This window comes from Nyctereutes procyonoides, unplaced genomic scaffold, assembly GCF_905146905.1.
Source record: "Nyctereutes procyonoides isolate TBG_1078 unplaced genomic scaffold, NYPRO_anot_genome, whole genome shotgun sequence".
NCBI lineage: Eukaryota > Metazoa > Chordata > Mammalia > Carnivora > Canidae > Nyctereutes > Nyctereutes procyonoides.
In genome coordinates this window covers 31,372,964-31,393,451 of record NW_026575042.1, presented here as the reverse complement: position 1 = coordinate 31,393,451, position 20,488 = coordinate 31,372,964, and the positions used below count along the sequence as shown (strand labels likewise).

The window sequence follows — 20,488 nt, the reverse complement described above, 5'->3', positions numbered from 1 at the left end:
AAATAAGCCCTTGAGATTTTAGATTTCACTTATCTTCTTCCTGATTTCTTTCTTTCTTTCTTTCTTTTTTTTTTTTTAGAAATCTTCTTCCTATTACGCATGTATGTATAGAAGAAGGAGAAAAGCCCATGGTGATACTGCCTTACATGAATTGGGGGAATCTTAAATTGTTTTTACGGCAGTGCAAATTAGTAGAGGCCAATAATCCTCAGGTGAGAAAAATTTGCCCAACTATCAATAATTTACCAGGAATTTCTGATAGTTTCCTTGAAAGTAGATGTTAACTTTCTTATATATAAACTGTGTAAAACCCTGCAAAAAGGAACTCAAAATGAGCCAGAAGGTATTTATAACCTGTTGATTTAGAGGAAGATGATTTATGATACCTGTTTTGAAGGTTGCACTTTACTTATGCTGAAATTTTTCCATTTTATCCATTATATGTTTATTTATAATTACCTCAGACTCTCTCTAACACCATCTCAGTCATTTTCCTGATAACTCTTTGAAGGCACTGATACTAGATCTCCCTTCTAGGAGTGGAAACACACTTGTCTGAGTCATTTGGTTCATATTGTATCAAAAGCCGGTGGTGACTAGAAGTCTGAATTATGGGGATAATTGGATCTCTTTTTAATATCCTTGGCTATAAGATGTCAGTCATCTAAGAGTTTTCTTCTCTTTATTGCTTGTGCACATAGCTGTGGAGCATTTGGTTACATTCCAGGCACATGATGGTAGATGTCTTAAAGCCTAGCTGATGTTTTGTTGCCTATTGTAACTTGTAGCCACATTTAGTTTACTTTAGGGTTTATAATAATGTACTTACTACAGTTGCCAGGAGAAAGTGGCTTTGAAAGCTGTATTGAATATTTGACTTAATACATCAGGACACTTTGTAAATTGACAGGATTAAAGTCAGGGTTCCCAACAAGTTGTTGGAGGCTGTAGCCCATCAGCATCACCTGAGGAAGAATTTCATTCCCCAGCCCACAGACTGGCATGCTGACTCTAGAGGAGTATAGCAGTAGTGAGAGCTGTAGACTATTAGCTTGAAAATGGTCCCCAGAGATCATCTCCTAATCCAAACTATTAGCTTTTAAGAAAAGAACAGGTTATCGAATAATAAGCAATTAAATATTACCTTGAGAATTTGGCATTCATGGAACAGCTGAATTATAGAGGAGCTGCTGTATGTCCTGGATGTTGGGGAGCTATTCCCAATATGAGATGAGAGAGGTGGTAAAGTAAATGGTAAGTTACATTGCAGAATGGTAAGACTATAGTAGATACAAATATTATAGAGAGCTATGGGAATGTATTCTTGGTGAAGAAGTAGCTTTTTAAAACTCTGTGTGTAGGTGTAAAGAAGTATTTTGGGATGGAGTAGGATTGTGGAATAAAATAAGCAGCTGGCTGCCATCATCATTTTTGTGCTAACTGCAAACAATGTCATTTTTTTTTTTAAACCACAGGCAATTTCTCAACAAGACCTGGTACACATGGCAATTCAGATTGCCTGTGGAATGAGCTATCTGGCCAGAAGGGAAGTTATCCACAAAGACCTGGCTGCTAGAAACTGTGTGTAGGTGCTATGAGCTCGTCATTGTCATTCATGTTTGGTTTTCTCTGGATTTGGGGTTGTCTCCAGGAGTTACAGTGGGCATTGTATTGTATTTAAGAGTAACTGTGATCCAAATGTTTTAAATACTCTGATTGTATTTGATGTTCATGTCTTTACTTTTCAGCATTGATGACACACTTCAAGTTAAGATCACAGATAATGCTCTCTCCAGAGACTTGTTCCCCATGGACTATCATTGTCTAGGGGACAACGAAAACAGGCCAGTTCGGTGGATGGCTCTGGAAAGTCTGGTTAATAATGAGTTCTCCAGCGCTAGTGATGTGGTAAGTGCTGGGACTCCTGCATATCAGTAGAATGGAGAACAGGCTTTATGTTTTAACTATTTTTCTATTTGTTTTAATCTAGTAAGTGTACTTCCTTGCCAGCTTAAGGTGACTGTTTGCATCCCTCCTGGCTACATCTTTCTGCTTCATGTTCACATCACCTTCTCCTTGTTTATGTCTATCTCTTAAAACTCCTTCTGCTTGTCTCTGGTAAAGATACATATGATTGCATTTAGGACCCTCCTGTATAATCCAGGATAAGCTTTTTTGAGGGGAGGGAAGGGTTACATTTTTGTTTTTGATTTTTCTCAAGTAATATAAAAAGAGAAAGAGTTTGATTTTAGGTTAGCACACAGCTGTATATTGAGTATCATTAAGGACCAGTTGTACTATTATTGATATGGTACTAGTTTTGAGGGGTTGCCAGATCTTTATTTAGAAGTTCTGAATTGTAGCTGGGATTCTTTACCGGCTCCTACATTAAGCAAAGCTGTTTTCATGGGGTGCAAATGAGTTTAACTTTGGTTTTAGCACATAACTTTAAAACATAGTATCAGTTAAAGTAGAACTATATGGTTTTTCAAATCTAAGAGATAATCAGAGATAGCAAGAGAAAGGACAAGCAGGGAGGAGAGGAAGAAGCAGGTTCCCCAGTGAACAGGGAATCCAGTGTGGGACTGGATCTCAGGACCCTGAGATCATGGTCTGAGCTAAAGACAGATGCTTAATCAACTGAGCCACACAGGAACCCCAGCATTTAAAATGTCTGTGACCCAAATTCTTCTAGCTGTACTTAGAATGTGATGGTGAGAGTACCCATTGATTTACATTCAACATGGTTAACTCATAAAATGTTCAGATTTTTCTTCTTAGATCTAGTATTCATTTCTTTTAAAATATATGTGTGTGGGGATCCCTGGGTGGCGCAGTGGTTTGGCGCCTGCCTTTGGCTCAGGGCGCGATTCTGGAGACCCGGGATCGAATCCCACGTCGGGCTCCCGGTGCATGGAGCCTGCTTCTCCCTCTGTCTGTGTCTCTGCCTCTCTCTCTCTCTCTCTCTCTTTCTGTGACTATCGTAAATAAATAATAATAAAAATTTTTTTTAAAAAAATATATGTGTGTGTATATATATTTTTTCCTTAAATATCTTTTGCCTTGGCTAATTAAGATTAAAGGAATGGGAACACTGTTCTATTTCCTATGACTGATAAAAATATTAATGTAAAAATCCATTTTTCAGTTTTCTGGGATTGAATACTTTTTGAAATCTTTTTTTTTTCTCTAAGATTTTATTTATTTATTTGAGAAAGAGGGAGAGCACAGGAGAGTGAGAGGGAGAAGCCGACTCCCCATTGAGCAGAGAGCCTGCCATGGGGCTCAATCCTAGGACCCTGAGATCATGACCTGAGCTGAAGGTAGATGCTTAACCATCTGAGCCATCTAGGCAGCTCTGCTTTTTGGAGTTCTTATATTAATACATAAATGTTTAAGATTGTGTTTTAATATTTGTATTAAAAATATGTATGTATAATCATTATTCTCTGTTCCTGCTTTTCCTTTATGGATGGAGTTGGGGGTTTAAAAGCTACAGTTAATATGCTATTTTGGGGCTGAGAAACTTTATACATAGTCATATGCAAAATAAGTAGTGTAATCCCACTCTCACCACAGTCTCTACACATGTAAAATAATTTCAGGTGTAAATATAGCACCTAACAAATGATATTATTGCCTTGGAGAGAGTATTTTCTTTGTTCTTTAAAAGATCGTTAACATTTTTGTATTTTTTTTTTATGGTTGAAAGTTCTGTGTGATTTGTTTGGAAATACATTAATGTTTTCCATCTTAAAAGTAATACATTGCATCTCTTGCTTGTGTTTTCACCATTTTTACTGGAAGGATTTAGTACTTCAGTATGTCAATATTCTTATAATGTTAATATCAGCTTTTAACTGTTGAACTTAGGAAATATGCACAACTAGATTTTGACTAGTTATAAATCTCTTTTATTATTCCAAGATATGACATCATCTTAGGCATTCTTAAGAATTTCTGGATATTGTTTTTATTGTTTTCATCACATGTAGGGTACCACCATAGATTTTTTTTGTGTAACTTTCTTTTCCTTTATTTGAAAATAGATTTCTTGATTTATATCTTCTTTCAATTATTTAGGTAATTATAGTAGCTAACATAATTCTGCTGTTAAGAGACTATATCCTATTAAGAGATTCAATGCAATCAGGAATGCACAATTAAGAGTTTCTTTCTTAGTGCTTTTTTGTCTTTACAGTGTTACATTGTGTTTAAAAAACATTTTCTTGGGAAAAACAAGTCAAGGAAATGATTCCCATGCTAATCTTATCAGTATGGCTTGTGGTAATGAGGTTCTTTAAGGTATTTGAACAGTTTTTAGGGTGTAAAGTAAATTAAAATATGTTCCTGTGCCTTTACAGTATTTATTTTGTGAACATTAAAGATAACCTAAAAGAAGGAAAGAAATCTATAAAATTATCCAGCTGTTGTATCTACAGTATCTACAGCAAAGTGCTTCTTACTACGCTTGTTTGCCCAGTAAGAAGGTCATTGCCACACCCTGAGCAGACTTGAGCAGGAGAAACTCACATTCATAATATGCCCATGAAGAGTGGTCGTTTGAACTACTGTGTGGTATCAAAGAGAAAGGTCCAGTTTTCAGAGAATGCTTCTTAGTTGTAAAAGTGTGGGAGAACTTTCTATTTTATATTGTTTCTTTATTACTCATTTTAGAGTAATGCTTGGGTTTCCAGCATTTATTTGTTTCTACTATGGTTGCAGGTTTTACACATCAACAAAATCTTAGACTAATTATTTAAACATAAAATTCACATTTTAAGAGAAATAGCATTGTATGGTGACAGATTGTAGCTAACACTTGGGAGCGTAGCATAATGTATAAACTTGCATAATGAATCACTGTGTTGTACACCTGAAACTAATGTACCATTGTCAGCTATACTTCAATAAAAAATAACTAAATAAAAATTAGCATTTAGATGAATTACTGTAAAGACATTAAAGAAAAGCCAGAGAGGTGAAAGGATTATTCAGACATTAGGAAATAAAGATTTAAAATTTAATATTACTAATATTAAAAAAAATTTTAATTGTTTAAAAATTTGGACCAGTTGCTGTCTTGTGATCAGGTATTGCCCTTGATGTATTTTCTGTTTTACTCTCCCTAAGAATAGATGTTTTCCTCAAGAGATCTCGTGAACATTCCTTTTCCTTTCCTTCCTTGTACTTATCATTCTATTTAACATTACCTTCAGATAGCCTGTGTTCTGATGGAGCAGTGTCGAAGCATCTAGTGTAATAGAGGAAAGTGTCATAGATAGATACATGCAATGGCCTGGTAGGTATCCAGTATTTGTTCTTTTTTCTAATCACAGATTCTAGGGCAGATACATAGCAGAAGTGGTCTCTCTCTCTGTTTTTTTTAGAAGTGGTCTGTTTTCAATCATGTATGACACTCTGTGCCTAAAGATTGTTGACTTTTGAAGTTGAGTTAGCAACATGTACTAAATTTTATACCTGATGCAGTCAGTACATTTTATGTATAGTCATTGTATATCTGGGTTCATTTGTTTAGCTGGAATAAAAAATATTTCCACAGTGATAAATCTGAGGAGTATTAAGATTTTTAGGTAATAGTTAACCTTGGAAGAACTGCTGAAAGGTCCACTTTAAGGGTCATGAATATACATTTATTAATGAGGTCTTAAATTTTATTTTATTTTATTTTTATTTTTTATTTTTTTTATTTACTTATGATAGTCCCAGAGAGAGAGAGAGAGAGTCAGAGACATAGGCAGAGGGAGAAGCAGGCTCCATGCACCGGGAGCCTGATGTGGGATTCGATCCAGGGTCTCCAGGATCGTGCCCTGGGCCAAAGGCAGGCGCCAAACCGCTGCGCCACCCAGGGATCCCCGAGGTCTTAAATTTTAAATAGTAAAGCTTTCTTAAAGTAATACACTCCTTCTTAAAGATGTATATTTCAGTTATGGTTATTGAAAAAGCCTAGAAACTATGTCTGAAAACTTAAAATTCATAGGGTAATAAAAGCTTTGAACATTGGATATTTAGGATGGGATATATATATATATATATATATAGTAAAAATATATATATATATATATATATATATATATGTAAAGCCTGTACTTTGTGCACAGTGATGTCACTTTTGAAAACTTGTGAAAATCAATCAATGTTAGTTAGGTGAACTTAAGCTTTCACTGCTATGAATATTCCTCCATGATATTTTGATCTTCAAATTGAACTTTTTTTTGCTTCAATTTAGTTAACATATACTGTGTTATTAGTTGCAGAGATAGAATTTAATGATCCATTAGTTGCATACAACACCCAGTACTCATTACATCACGTGCCCTCCTTAATGCTCATCACCCAATTGCCCCATTTCCCTGCCCACTAGCCCCTCCAGCAACTCTCAGTTTCCTATAGTTAGGAGTCTTTTATGATTGTCTTACTCTGTTTTCATCTTATTTTATTCTTCCTTCACTTCCCCTATTTTCACCTGTTTTGTTTCTTAAATTCCACATATGAGTGAAATCATATGGTATCTGTCTTTCTCTGACTGACTTCTTTCATTTAGCGTAATACCCTCTAGTTCTATCCACAATATTATAAATGGCAAGATTTCGTTCTTTTTGATGGCTGAGTAATATTCCACGGTGTGTGTGTGTGTGTGTGTGTGTGTGTGTGTGTGTGTGTATACATCTTCTTAATCCATTCATCTGTCAGTGGAAACTGGGCTCTTTCCATATTTTGGCTATTATGGACATTGCTGCTGTAAACATTGGGGTGCATGTGCCCCTTCAAATCACTATGTGTGTATCCTTTGGATAAATACCTAATAGTGCAATTGCTGGGTTGTAGGGTAGCTCTATTTTTAACTTTTTGAGGAACTTCCATACTGTTTTCCAGAGTGACTGCACCAGTTTGCATTCCTATCAGTGGTGTAAAGAGGGTTGGTTCTCTTTTCTCCACATCCTTGCCAACATCTGTTGTTTCCTGAGTTGTTAATTTTCAAAGTGAACTTTTATTTATAGGGAGTTGATAAAGAAAGATCCATACTCCTTCCTCTGGTTTTCAGAGCCTTCTGTTTCTTACCTTACCTTCCTGTTTTAGTTTTATAATTTCCATTGTGCATTTCCTTATATTTTGCATTTCATCCAATCTGGAATTCCTCCTGGATCCAAAGACACAAGTTACTTTTTGTCCTTTGATTTGGTCTTCTTTGGACCCCCAGAGAATTTTGTACCTAACAATGGCACCTACCACTGATGCCTTATATTTTTATGAATAAGTTATTCTTCCTAGAATGGGCAATGGAAACTCTGCTTTCCTTATTTTTCTTTAGCAGGTGTTCCACAGTTACAGACTTGAAATTGATGTACATATATACACCTTTTGGGTCATTTATTTTAAGAACATTCACAGCCAGCTGTGTTAATCTTATCCCTGCAGAGCTGTGTACTTGAATGTGTAAAAGGATCCTGAATGGCTCACACTGACCCCTTATCCTCTGTATTTCCATGCTGAATCTCACATTTCTCCTTGTCTTATTCCCACAGACTTCAGAGATTCCATCTTTTTTGACTATAGTTGTTATTTATGAGTAAATTTATTAATTGACCTTTGTGCACTGAGGCTCCCCTCTTACCTATTAGATATATTGCATAGATGTCTACTCTGCCTTTCTTCCTGGTGCCCATGTTTCTGAAAACTTCAGTGCAATCTTTGATCTGTACTTTTCTTTAGTTCTGTGGTTGGAGTAAATTTTTTTTTTTTTATTGGTGTTCAATTTGCCAACATATAGAATAACACCCAGTGCTCATCCCATCAAGTGCCCCCCTCAGTGCCTGTCACCCAGTCACCCCCACCCCCCACCCACCTCCCTTTCTACACCCCTTGTTCCTTTCCCAGAGTTAGGAGTCTTATCATGTTCTGTCTCCCTTTCTGATATTTCCCACTCATTTTTTCTCCTTCCCCCTTTATTCCCTTTCACTATATTTTATATTCCCCAAATGAATGAGACCATATAATGTTTGTCCTTCTGGTTGGAGTAAATCTTAAGTCAGTGTGAAGATATAACACAGTTGAAGACAATAGGTAGAATATCTGGTTTGGGGAAAATAGGATTGATTTGATATGAGGCATATGGAATTCAGGATATTAATGGATGGAATGCAGGTCTGGAATTCTGGAAAAACATAGAAGCAGGATGTTAGAAATTGGAGATCAGCTTCATTAAAGTGGGGATTGAATGAACAGGAGGGTTTGATCCCAGAGGTAGTGAATATATACAGAGGAGAAAGCCAAGGGAAGAATGTAGGGAATATGTAGTTTCAGTTAGTGAGAAAAGAATAATGAACGAAGAATTAAAACAAATTGAATGCTGTGTCATCGAAGCCAAGGAAAGAAATAGTTTCAAAGAGACTTTAATTTGTAAACATACCTGCAGTGGTCAGAAAGGGTGAGGAAATCATTCAGGGCATTTGGATTAGTGGATTTAGTAAATCATTAAGGATAGATGTGATTGTGGGTTTTGTGGGAAATGTTAAAAGGAGGGCAATAAGTAGATTGTCCTTTGAAGAACAGCTATGAAGAGGATTTTAATGATTTAGTTTGATGGGATGGCAGGATTAAGTGAGGCTTAATTTTGTTACTTTTCTGGGGGTTTTTTGTTGTTTTGTTTTGTTTTTTAATTGGATCCATTTGGTTTGCTTTTTAGGCCAGGGAAACATGGGGAGAAAGAGATTGGATGTGTGGTTTTTGGAGAGGATGTCCAAGAGATGATAGGTGAATGGGCTCAAGAGGCCAGATAAAGGTGTAGTCTTGGCGTGGGAGGAAGAGTACTTTTCTTCCAGATGGGAGTAAAGCTCTTGAAGGAGAGAGAAGATACAGGAAATTCTTGAAGGAGGATCTCTCATTGGAACAACTTCACATTGCTGAATATATGTGCAATTGGGGTTCACAGAATGAAGGGGGGAGGGATAGAAAAACTAAGAAAGACTGAGATGTTTCCACATTTGGTGAAAACTATAAACCCACAGATCTAAGAACTGAACAAACCCCAAATCCAAGAAGCAAAAAGAAACTAAACCACAGTGCATTATAATCAAATTGTTGAAAACTAGTGATAAAGAGAAAATCTTAGAAGCAGCTGGGGAAAAAAATGTTAATATACAAAGGAAACAAAAAGGATGACAACAAATTTCTCATTGGAAGCAGTGCACGGGAGAAGACAGTTAAACATTTTTAAAGTAACTGTAAGAAAAACTCCTGTAAACATAGAATTCTATATCCAGTGAAAATATCTTTAAAAAATGAAGGGGAAATAATGACTTCATAGCTGTTCTTCAAAGGACAATCTACTTATTGCCCTCCCTTGAACATTTCCCACAAACCACACAACTCCGTTGTGTATATGCCACATCTTTGTTATGCATTCATCAGTAGAGGGGCATTTAGGTTGTTTCCATATCTTGTCTGTTGTGAAAAATGCTGCAGTCAACATAGGGGCGCATTTATCTCTTCAAAATACTATTTTCATTTCTTTTTTTAAAAAAAATATTTATTTATTTATGAGAGACAGAGAGAGGCAGAGACACAGGCAGAGAGAGAAGCAGGCTTCATGCAGGGAGCCCGACGTGGGACTCGATCCCAGGACTCCAGGATCACACCCTGGGCCAAAGGCGGCGCTAAACTGCTGAGCCACCCAGGGATTCCCCCTATTTTCATTTCTTTTGGGTATACCTGGTAGTGGAATTACCAGATCTCATGTAGATCTATTTTTAATTTTTTGAGGAACCTCATATTGTTTTCTTCCCCTAAGTTTTTAAAAAAACATAAAAGGATACAAAAATATGAAATTCTTGGGAAATATCTGAAAAAAATATGAAATATCTATACAATGAAAACTATAAAACATTATTTGAAAGAAATTAAGGACCTATATAAATGGAGAGCTATCCCATTGTTTATTGATCAGAAATCTCAATATTAAGATGTTATCTCCAAGTTGATCTATAGATTTGACACGATCCCAAAGAAAATTTTTGCAGGCTTTTAATTTTGAGGGTAAAAATTGACAGTTTGATTCTAAAATAGATAAAGAAATGCAGAGGACCTAGAATAGCCAAAAGAGCTTTGAAAAAAAAAAAGTTGGAGGTCTGATTTAAAGTTACAGTAATCAAGACAGTGTAATGTTAGCATTAAGATAGACAAGTTAAACAGAGCAGAATACTTAAAAGTTGATCCGCATATGTATGGACAGTTAATTTGCAAAAAAAGGGCAAAGGCAATTTGGTGGAGAAAGGATTTTTTTTTTTAAAGATTTTATTTATTTATTCATAGAGACACAGAGAGAGAGGCAGAGACACAGGCAGAGGGAGAAGCAGGCTCCATGCAGAGAGCCCGACGTGGGACTCGATCCAGGGTCTCCAGGATCACGCCCTGGGCTGCAGGCGGCCCCAAACCACTGCGCCACTGGGGCTGCCCCGAAAGGATTGTTTTTTAAACAGTCCTAGAGCAGTTGGATATGCAGCTACAAAAAAATGAATTTTGATCCATACCTAGCTCCATATATACAAAAATTAACTCAAAATAGATCAGAGATTTGAATGTAAAATCTAAAACTATAGCAATTTTAGAAGAGAACGTAGGTGAAAATCCTTTGGAACTTTGGGTTAAGCAAAGATTCCTTGGGACCAAATCAAAATCCCTGGAAGAATAAATCAAGCTATCAAAATTTTCAACTTGTGCTCTTTGAAATACAGTATCAAGAGAATGAAAAGACAAGTCACACTCAGAAAATATTTGCAAATAATACACATCTGATAAAGGAAATACATGAAAAATATATAAAGAATTCTTAAAACTTAGTAACAAAAATGGGCAAAATATTTGAAGATATGCTTCACAATGAAGATATACAAATGTCAAATAAGCATATGAAAGTCAAATTCATTAGTCATGAGAATGCAAAGTAAAACCACAGTGAGATAGCATTACACACCCATTTGTATGGCTAAAATTGAAGACTGAAGTGTTAGCAAGGATATGGGGAAACAGCTTTCTTATGCTGCTTGCTGGTGGGAATCTAAACATATGGTACATTCACTTTGGGAAATGGTTTGGCAGTTTCTTAAAAAAAAAAAAACATCTGAGACACCTGGGTGGCCCAGTCAGTAAGCTTCTGACTGTTGATTTCGGCTCAGGGTCATGATCTCAGGATTGTGAGACCAAGCATGGAGCCTGCTTAAGATTCTCTCCCTCCCTCCCCCTCTGCTTCTCACCCCCCAGAAGCTGAATATACCTACCATATGCAATCACTTCGCTTCTAACTTAATGAAAGCATGTATCCTTACCAGTACTTGTACACAGATGTTTATAACAGTTTCGGTAACTAAACCTGGAAATAATCTAAATGTCCATCAGTAGGTAAGTGGATAAACAAGCCACCGTATTCATATAATGAACTACTATTCAACAATGAATGGAATGAACTGTCAATACATACTATGTCATAGATAAATGCCAGAATCATTATTCTAAGTGGAAGAAGCTAGGCAAAAAAGTATATTGTTTGAATGGTTTCCATTTATATAAAATTCTAGAAAATGCAAACTCATGACAGAAAGCAGATTAATGGTTACTTGGGTATGAAAGGGGTGGCAATGGGGAGGGGCAGGAGGGAAGGATTCTAGAGGTGATGAATTTGTTCATTATCTTGATTTGGCGATGGTTGCAGGAGTGTGTATACATATACATATATGAGCTTACCAGATCAAGCACATTATGTGCATTTTATTGGATGTCAGCTATACTGCAATAAAAAATAAAAGCTATCTTTGTTATCTGACCACTGCTGCTAACACGTAGAAGATTAATTTCTAAATTTGCTAGATCTTAAGACAAAGATTTGTTTAAAACACACCTTAGATGATTCTTTTCATTAGTCAAGCTGGGAAAGCACTTGGCCCAGATTAAATTAATGGGTCTTTGGTCATCTGAATCCATTTCCATATGTGAGAAGGAAATGTTAGGTTTCTAGTATTAACAGAAAAGTCAGTCATAAAACACTTCATTGTGATGCTTTTATTGTGGTCAGATGAGACCCTTTAGAAAAGGACAAAATTCTTTTCTCAGCAGAGTATATAGTATACCGAGGTCAGCCTTGCCTTATAAGTTCCTGAAGTAACAGAATGGAAATCTCCTAATAGTCCCAGCATTAGTTAATATTCCATCAAAGAGTAAAAAAATAATTTTATTTATATACTTTGACAACTCAATGAGTATATGTTGCTAGTGAAAAAAAGTTTCATATCCTACATATTAAGAAGCTATAAAATAACACAAATTGAGAGAAGAGGACTAAGGTGAAAAAAAGAACGTTGTTATTCTCTAAATGTGCTTTAAACGGATGTAGCAGTAGCCTTTCATAAAACTCTGGAAAAAACAGCTTGACCTTCTTATTGCCCCTTTTCCAACGACGTCAAACAAAAGGAAATTATAGAATAAGTCTGTCTAAATTTTAAATGGCTTAGTTATCGGAAGACTTTGGAGAGCAGTTTTTCCACAAATCATCTTTTTGCTGTTTGGTCTTGATATTTTTTAAAGAGTTAGCAAGCCAACATATAATTAATCACTTTTGTTGGCTTTTAAGGAAATGAAACTGCAATGTACCCTTCGGGTTTATTGTTTTTGTGTGTGTGTGTTTATTAGGGTTGCAATATATAATAGACCTTAGGTGGATGCTTAGTGTTAATAATGTGGACAAAACAGTGTGAAAAAAATAATTTTTTAAAGTCAGCTTATATACGTTATACTGTTTTCATACCTGTGTACCTTCCATATCTCAGATACCAGCAGCATTACTGTGAAAGTCTCTTATAGTCAGAAGTTGTCAGAGTGTACCTCCCTTGTCAGTGAATGGGGTTTGTCACTGTGTACAATATGGCAGTACCCACTTTTTATTAATTCCCATTGTTTCTTCCTCCAAAATCTGGTTTGGACTGATTACTCCTTATCCATAGCTGCTGCCACAATCAGTGAATAAGAACAGATCCATCTCATTTCATGAAGAAGGGGTAGGAACACCCAGCCAGTTTTATTACTTCTTTCAACTCTATTTCATCAGAGTAGTGAACTATCTTCCATAAAGAAATTAGACATGATTTTTTAAATTAAGCATTACTAATCATTGTCATTATTAAATGTTTACCTAGAGTGTGCTTTTAAGATAGACAAATACCTGGATGTATGCAGGTACCTTCCTTTAACTTTTATTAATTTGAAGTCATTTTCCATTTTTAAACCAGTAGTTTTAGGGAAAATTAGTAGGCTCTGTCTCCATGAGATTTTTTTTTTTAAGAGTTATTATTTATCGGGGATCCCTGGGTGGCGCAGCGGTTTGGCACCTGCCTTTGGCCCAGGGCACGATCCGGAGACCCGGGATCGAATCCCACGTCGGGCTCCCGGTGCATGGAGCCTGCTTCTCCCTCTGCCTATGTCTCTGCCTCTCTCTCTCTCTCTGTGTGACTATCATAAATAAATAAAAATTTTAAAAAAAGATTTATTATTTATCTCAAAGAGTGCGTGAGCACATTTTCAGGGGCAGAGGGAGAGGGAGAGAATCCCAAGCAGACTCTGCACTGAGTGCAGAGCGTGACGTGGGTCTCAATCCCAGGACCCTGCGATCACAACCTGAGCTGTAAGCAATACTCAGATGCTTCACTGACTTTGCTGACTCGGTGCCCTTCTATGGAGATTTTAAAACTATACATCTGTCCCCATCTGTTCATCTCTTCCTTTTCTCTCCCCCCCCTTCAAAAACAGAGACATCTGGGATGGGCATTGCTCCACCCTAATGATCTGTTAATGAAAAAGATACTAAATTCCAAAGGTTTAACTTTTGGGTTTTGGTATTTAAGAGAATCCTGCCTTTAAATTGAGTTGGGAGATATTTTTCTTGCCCTGTTTTTTGAAAGAGTTTGTGTAGGATTGTGTTGAAAGTTGAACTGTGCCCTCTATAAAAAAATAGGTTGAAGTCCTAACTTCCAGTACCTTAGAATGTGACATTATTTGAAAATAAGGCTATTGCAGATATAATGTTAGGATGAGGTCATACTCAATTAGGGTGGACCTTAATCTAGTATGACTAGATTCCTTATAAGAAGAGACACAGACATGTGAGGGGAGAATGTTCGTGAAAACAGAGGCAGAGAATGAAGTGCTGCTTCTACAAGCCAAGGCTACCATCAAAAGCTGGGGGATAAGCAAGGAAAGATCCTTCCTCATGAGTTTCAGAGGGCGCAAAGCCCTGGTGACACCTTGATTTTGAACTTCTAGACTACAGAATTGTGGGATAATACATACTGTTGTTTAAGCCACCTAGTTTGTGGTGCTTCATTGTGGAAGCCCTAGGAAACTAATAAAAATTTGTCCTGTTTTTTTTTCTTTCAAGTTTGATGGAATTCACTCAGTGAAATAGGATGCAGTTTTCTTCGTGGAAAGATTTTTAACTACGAATTCAATTTCTTTTCTTTCTTTTTTTAAAAAAATTATTTGAGAGAGAGCATGAATGGAGGGGCAGGGGGAGAGGGAGAAGCAGGCTCCCCACTGAGCAGGGCTCGATTCCAGGACCCTGGGATCATGATCTGAGCCGAAGGCAGACACTCAGCTTACTGAGCTACCCAAGCACCCTGAATTCAGTTTCTTTAATAGATATGGGCTACATAAGTTTTCTACTTATTCTTATATCTATTTTGGTAATTTGTGTCTTTTGAGAAATTTGTTCTTTTCATCTAAGTTACTGAATTTATTGTCATAAAGTTGAGTATTTTTTGATGTAATGATGTTCCCTCTTTCATTTCTGATAACAGTAATTTGTGTCCTTTATTTTCTTTGATTAGTCTAGCTTAGTGGTTCTCAAGGGACAGTTTTGTCCTCCCCATGAGGGGACATTAGGTAATACCTGGAGATATTCTCAGTTATCACACTTGGGGCATCTAGTAGATGCCAGGGATATTGCTAAACATCCCACAAGGTACAGGATAGCCTCTCACAACAAAGAATTATGCAGCCCACAATATACATAGTGCTGAAGTTAAGAAACGTATCCTAGACTTTACAATGTATACCTACTTCCCATTGTTGTGAAAATTAGATGGAGATAAAGGATTCAAAATGTCTAGAACAGAAGGGACTCATAAACATGATACCTTCCTCCTCTTCCAGCTTCAGCTGTGTTGACTTCAGGTTCGAGGTCAGCAGGAGTCTCTGCTCTGAGTCTTTTCTGGCTGCATGGCAGTAAATCTGTGTAGATACATTGCCTGCCCTCTGCACAATCCCTATGAGCGAGTGTAAGCACAGCTGGGCCAAAATGGGGAGCCCTGGTTGGACCATGAATAAATATTCTTGCCACAACTTATGATTTCTATTCTTACCAATAGTTCACATGCTGATTTTAAATAAATCTGATCTTTTACTCAAGCAAGGTTGGAAGGTATTTTTCCAGCTTATTTTCGTCTGGTAATATAAATTATTTGACTGTAGTAAAAACCCATGACATCTTATATTTTACGTAGTTTACATATTTAATTTACTCAGAATGTTCTTCCCTCCAGTTAGGCTAAAGATATATTCATTTTCCACTTCTCAATTTTGCAAACTAGCTATGGTTATTTAATGTAACAGATTTTTCATATTAGGAAAATCTTAGATATAATTAGCAGTTTTGGATGGTTGGTCTTGTAATCAATAGTAAAAACAGTTCTTTCCAAGGGATCTAATTACCTTAGAATATGTAAAATGATACTCATTTTAAACAGTGCCTTCATTAAGATGTTTTTTTCTGTTCCAGCAAGAGAAACTAACTAGTTATGGTAGACTTTTTTTTTGTAAATAATAACTTGCTTTCCTTGAGGGTTGAGTGCTATTTTTGGTTCATACCTGGTCATGGGAAGCAGCACTCTGACAACTGTTTTAAATGTTCCTTCATTGTGTTTCTCCTTCTCTCCTCAGTGGGCCTTCGGAGTGACGCTGTGGGAGCTCATGACTCTGGGCCAGACGCCCTATGTGGACATTGATCCCTTTGAGATGGCTGCATACCTGAAGGATGGTTACCGAATAGCCCAACCAATCAACTGTCCTGATGAGCTGTGAGTTTCTCTGAGCTTAAAAGACATGGGTTTCATTCCCTTTTATGATAGAGGGATAAAAGAAGAAGAGCTAGTGCCCAAATTCATACAGAGACTTCCTTTGGAGAGTAATGACTCTTTGGACTTGAATTAGACTCATGGAGAACCACAGAGTCAGCCAGACTCATTCACTCTTTAACACATTTGAAATTAGAACGTCTTGTAGTTCTTACATTTGTCGTGCTTAGTCTAATCTGAGAGACCAGTAATGTACATAGTAAGAAAATATTGAATATTATGTCAGTTATTCTATGTAGAGTGAGTATCCAACTTTCATTTATACAGCCTTAGTTGTAGAAAGCCTTTCTCATTGTCATCTTTCCTTGCTATTTGGTGTCAACTGATAGGTTAAGGAAATGTTGCAGGCTGAGACAGTTCCTGTTTCCTGTCTTTATCATATAGCTAATCTTCCCATAAAAAGGGAGTAGGGTGGGCAGGAGGCTATTCAGGTGATTGAGTGCACAGATGACTGTGGTCTTGGTTCCTAAATCCCCTGAAGGTTTCTATACCATGGTGTGGTGGCAACTTTTGCACTAATTTTACTGTAGATCCGGGGTGCTTAGAGCTCAGATTAGATTAGTCCTCCTCTTCCTCCAAGTTCTTTTGCTCCAAAAACATAGATTATTATTTTGTCTATGTTTTAGGTATTTATGTGAAATTTCTGTATTTGCTGATGTATTTTGATATGACATCATGAAGAATTAAAATCCACACATAAAATCCAGAAAACTCGTTAGTTTTTTTTTTCTTTCATTTCAGAACTGTCAACATATAGTAATATTCATTGATTTTTAAGTCATTGTCCCCACGCCTACCTTTAGGGAGAGACATAACTGGCATCAAATTGACTGAATCATCATTAGCCCACTTTCCCATTTTTGTCACTGCAGATTTGCTGTGATGGCTTGTTGCTGGGCCTTAGATCCGGAGGAGAGGCCCAAGTTCCAGCAGCTGGTACAGTGTCTCACGGAGTTCCACGCAGCCCTGGGGGCCTATGTCTGATTTTACTCTCACAGTTCCATGGCATCAGGAGTACGGTGCCTGTCGGGGCTCACTTGGAACCAGTCATGGATGCTTCATACGTCATGCAACACCAGCAGAAGCACATAAGTCTTCCAGAAGACCGTGCCTTAGGAATGCTTTAGAATCTGAGCTTTTAAAGACAGACTTAATAATGTGGAATATTTTCTAGATATCATTTTTATTAGGTTGAACTGAAAAAGTTTTTGTAAATTTTTTGGCCCCAAATTTTTTAAAACATAGTTACTTTGGACTAGGGGTACATTCTTACAAAATAAATAAACAGTTTTTAAAATTGTTTAAACACAGATACTTGGAATAGTTATCTTAGTGCCAACTGCTTTTTTATTTTTTTACTTCATCAAGGTAATGTAGGTGATTCACCTTTAAAGTTTTGGTGTTTGTTTTTTTTATATATATATTTATCATTAGTCTTGGGATTGGTTTGTCTTAAGATACATTTCTCTTTCTTAAGAAAAGGAAAACAGCATAAAAAGATGTCTGGTTTGCCTCGTGTAGGAAAAGGCAGTATTGGAGGAAGAAAACTTAAAGAAAAGCTGGGGGGAAAAAACAACTTAGAAACAGAGGCTGTCCTTTCGTAGAAAACGGCTTCTTTTTTTATTTTCTTAATGAAAGTTATTTCTGCTTTCTTATTTTGGGGGAAGTAGAAGCTGAGTTCGTTGAAACCTCTTAAACTTGACAGGAATTAGTATTTCCATAAGCCAGAAATAGGCTTGTGGCAGGTCAGTTGTAAACAATGGTGATCTAATTTATTTTTACTCTCTGGGAAAGGAGATAATACAATTTCAGAAAGTGAAATCATGCTTCTAAGGTTAAGAATCCCTTTTATTGCACCTAGAATAGTGCTATGCACAGAGTGGGTACTTGAGCTGTTCCGGGTAGTGTAAAAAAAAAAAAGTAAACTGATAAATTTTGTGCTTAAAAGTTGGCTTAAGTATAAAGTTCTTTCTTCAGACACTTGAAAAATTAAAGGATTTCTTTTATAGTTTTGAAAATATTGTTCATAAAAAACGATTGGTTATTTTGGTTAAGTCTTTGAACATGTACCTGCTAGGTCAATACCCATGTAGTCAGGCTCCTAAGCCCTAACACAGTTATAGCTGACTCTACTCAACCTCCAAGTTCTAATAAGAAGTTGGGATTGTTGTTACAAGGAAGTGTTAAAACATTGAAACTTTTCTTCAGAGCCATTAAATGAGGGGTATATATGTATTTATGGTTGGTTGTAGTTGGCCTAAGGCAGAGTTGAATGGGCCTTCTAAATAGTTAGGCCCATAGGTGCCTGCCTCTGCTCCCATCCTCATAGGTATATTAGGAAGAATGCATAGCAGTTGGAGGCTTTTGCCATTCTTAAAGAAGTTTTATGAATCAGAACATCTAGAAAAATTGCTCACACAGCACTTGCTCTGTCAAAAGCAGGCCAAAAGCATGTTTTTTCTGAGTACCATTTATTAATAACACTGGTTCTTTGGTTTTATGAAATTCTCAGCCCCTTGAATGTCTTGTTTTTTAAAAGCTCTTTGAACAATTTGTGAGTTACAAATGTTTTCTTCACGACCTGTAATCTTAAAGAAGGCATTCAGTCAACAAATATTTATCTAGTTCTTATGTGTATTATACACAGAGAATGGTTCAATTCTAGTTCTAACATCCCTTCCAACATTCAGTGCATTCTGTTTTGTGTTTGGGTTATTGCCTTGTTTAGAAATCACAGTTCTTTGTACAAGATCAGTTCAAAAGAAAAAGTGCTGACATCTGACTTCTAACCCCTAATTAACAGTTGCTCTCAGAGGTGCCCTCAGTTTACTGGGATGTGTGATGCCTTTAACCTTATCTTTTTGTGTTTGTAAGCTGTTTGTTTTATGTATGTGCATTTGTTTTAGTAGGTGGCATAAGTCTTTAAATAGATTTTTCTTGCTGAGCTACTTGGAGTCATTGACTTCAATGAAAAGAGCAGTTCTAAGATTTCTGTGACTGGTCTTCCAATTGTTTTTGCTGTAGGGTGTGAATATTACTGAAGAGATTTTGCAGAAAATATACTTTTTATAGGAAAGAAGCAAATTAACAAAGCACTGATGTGGTATTATAAGCTGGCTCTAATGACCTAGAGTTCTATTACAGTCTGTCCTTCCTTATAACACCCCCGTTGTAAGAAAATTTTATTTGTAGAAACAAGGAGGATTGGGTTATTAATTCAATACATGTATATTTATTGAGTGCCCACTTGTATGTCTGGCTTTCAAGATATGCAGGAAGTAGGACAAATGAGGTTCCTTCCTTTCTAGTTTTATATTCTGGTTGGGAGAAACATATAATGAACATAAGTAAGATTTTGATAAGTGCTATGAAAAACAAAAAGCAGTATTATAGAGAAAAACTTTAGGTGTAATACTTAGCTCAGCTTCTCTGAGCATGTGGCATTTGAGCTGAGATCTGAATGGCAGAAAGCTGTCTATGAGAAAATCCAAGTTGAAGGAATATAACTGCAGAGACTGTAAAGCAGGAACGAGTTGCCCTCTAGACTTGGCCGTACCTGCTCATTTTTCAGCTGCTGCTGCTGCTGCTGGAAGAAGAGGACAGAGACTGGTGTGGCTAGAATGTAGTTAGGGATGGGAGGGTACCAGATGAGGTCTGAGAGACAAAGGAACAGAGAGCAGCAGGGCCTTGTAAGCCACGGTGCATATTTTATTCTAAATAAAATGGAATTTTTCATTCGGGATTTTTTAAAGTAAGGAGGTAACATGATCTGACTTGTCATTTAAGAAATACTATGCCAGGTCTTTTGTAAAGATTGAATTGTAGGGAGGCAAGGGGAAATAATAAGACTCTTTAAGAAACTATTGAATAGTTTTGGAAAGACAGTGGTTTGGGCCTAATTTGGGCAGTATGGGCGATTGGAAGGGGCAGATTGGAGGCACGTTTTGACAGACAGGACCTAGATGGATGTTGGAGGGTTGGGTCGAGAATGAAAGAGAATAATCAGGGATGACTAGTTGGTTTGGGGCTTGAGCATCTGGATGTATGGCCAAACTATATACTTAGATGGAAAAAAACTTCAGAAGGAACAGGATTTTGCTTTGGCAGAGGGAATGAATCAGTAATCTGTTATAGGCCATGTTTGAGTTGCCAGTTGGTTATCTAAATAGAGAGATGAGAGTCTACACCTCAGGGAAGAGTTCTCATTGAACATATTAATGTAGGAGTGTGACATGTAGACTATCTTTAGAGTCATGGTACTGGGTAAACTTACCTCTGGAGAGAGTTTAGAT

General features: G+C 36.8%; 1 protein-coding gene across 1 annotated transcript in view; it reads left to right on the top strand.

The window, feature by feature from the left end:
• RYK (receptor like tyrosine kinase) overlaps positions 1–17,506 on the top strand; it is an 86,220-nt gene extending 68,714 nt beyond the window's left edge. The window contains exons 11-15 of the mRNA XM_055321189.1: positions 80–212; positions 1,476–1,585; positions 1,749–1,908; positions 16,003–16,139; positions 17,069–17,506. Of these exons, the coding sequence (XP_055177164.1) occupies positions 80–212; positions 1,476–1,585; positions 1,749–1,908; positions 16,003–16,139; positions 17,069–17,180 (652 nt within the window). The 3' untranslated portion in view covers positions 17,181–17,506. The remainder of the gene's footprint in view (positions 1–79; positions 213–1,475; positions 1,586–1,748; positions 1,909–16,002; positions 16,140–17,068) is intronic.
• Positions 17,507–20,488: the final 2,982 nt, after the last annotated feature.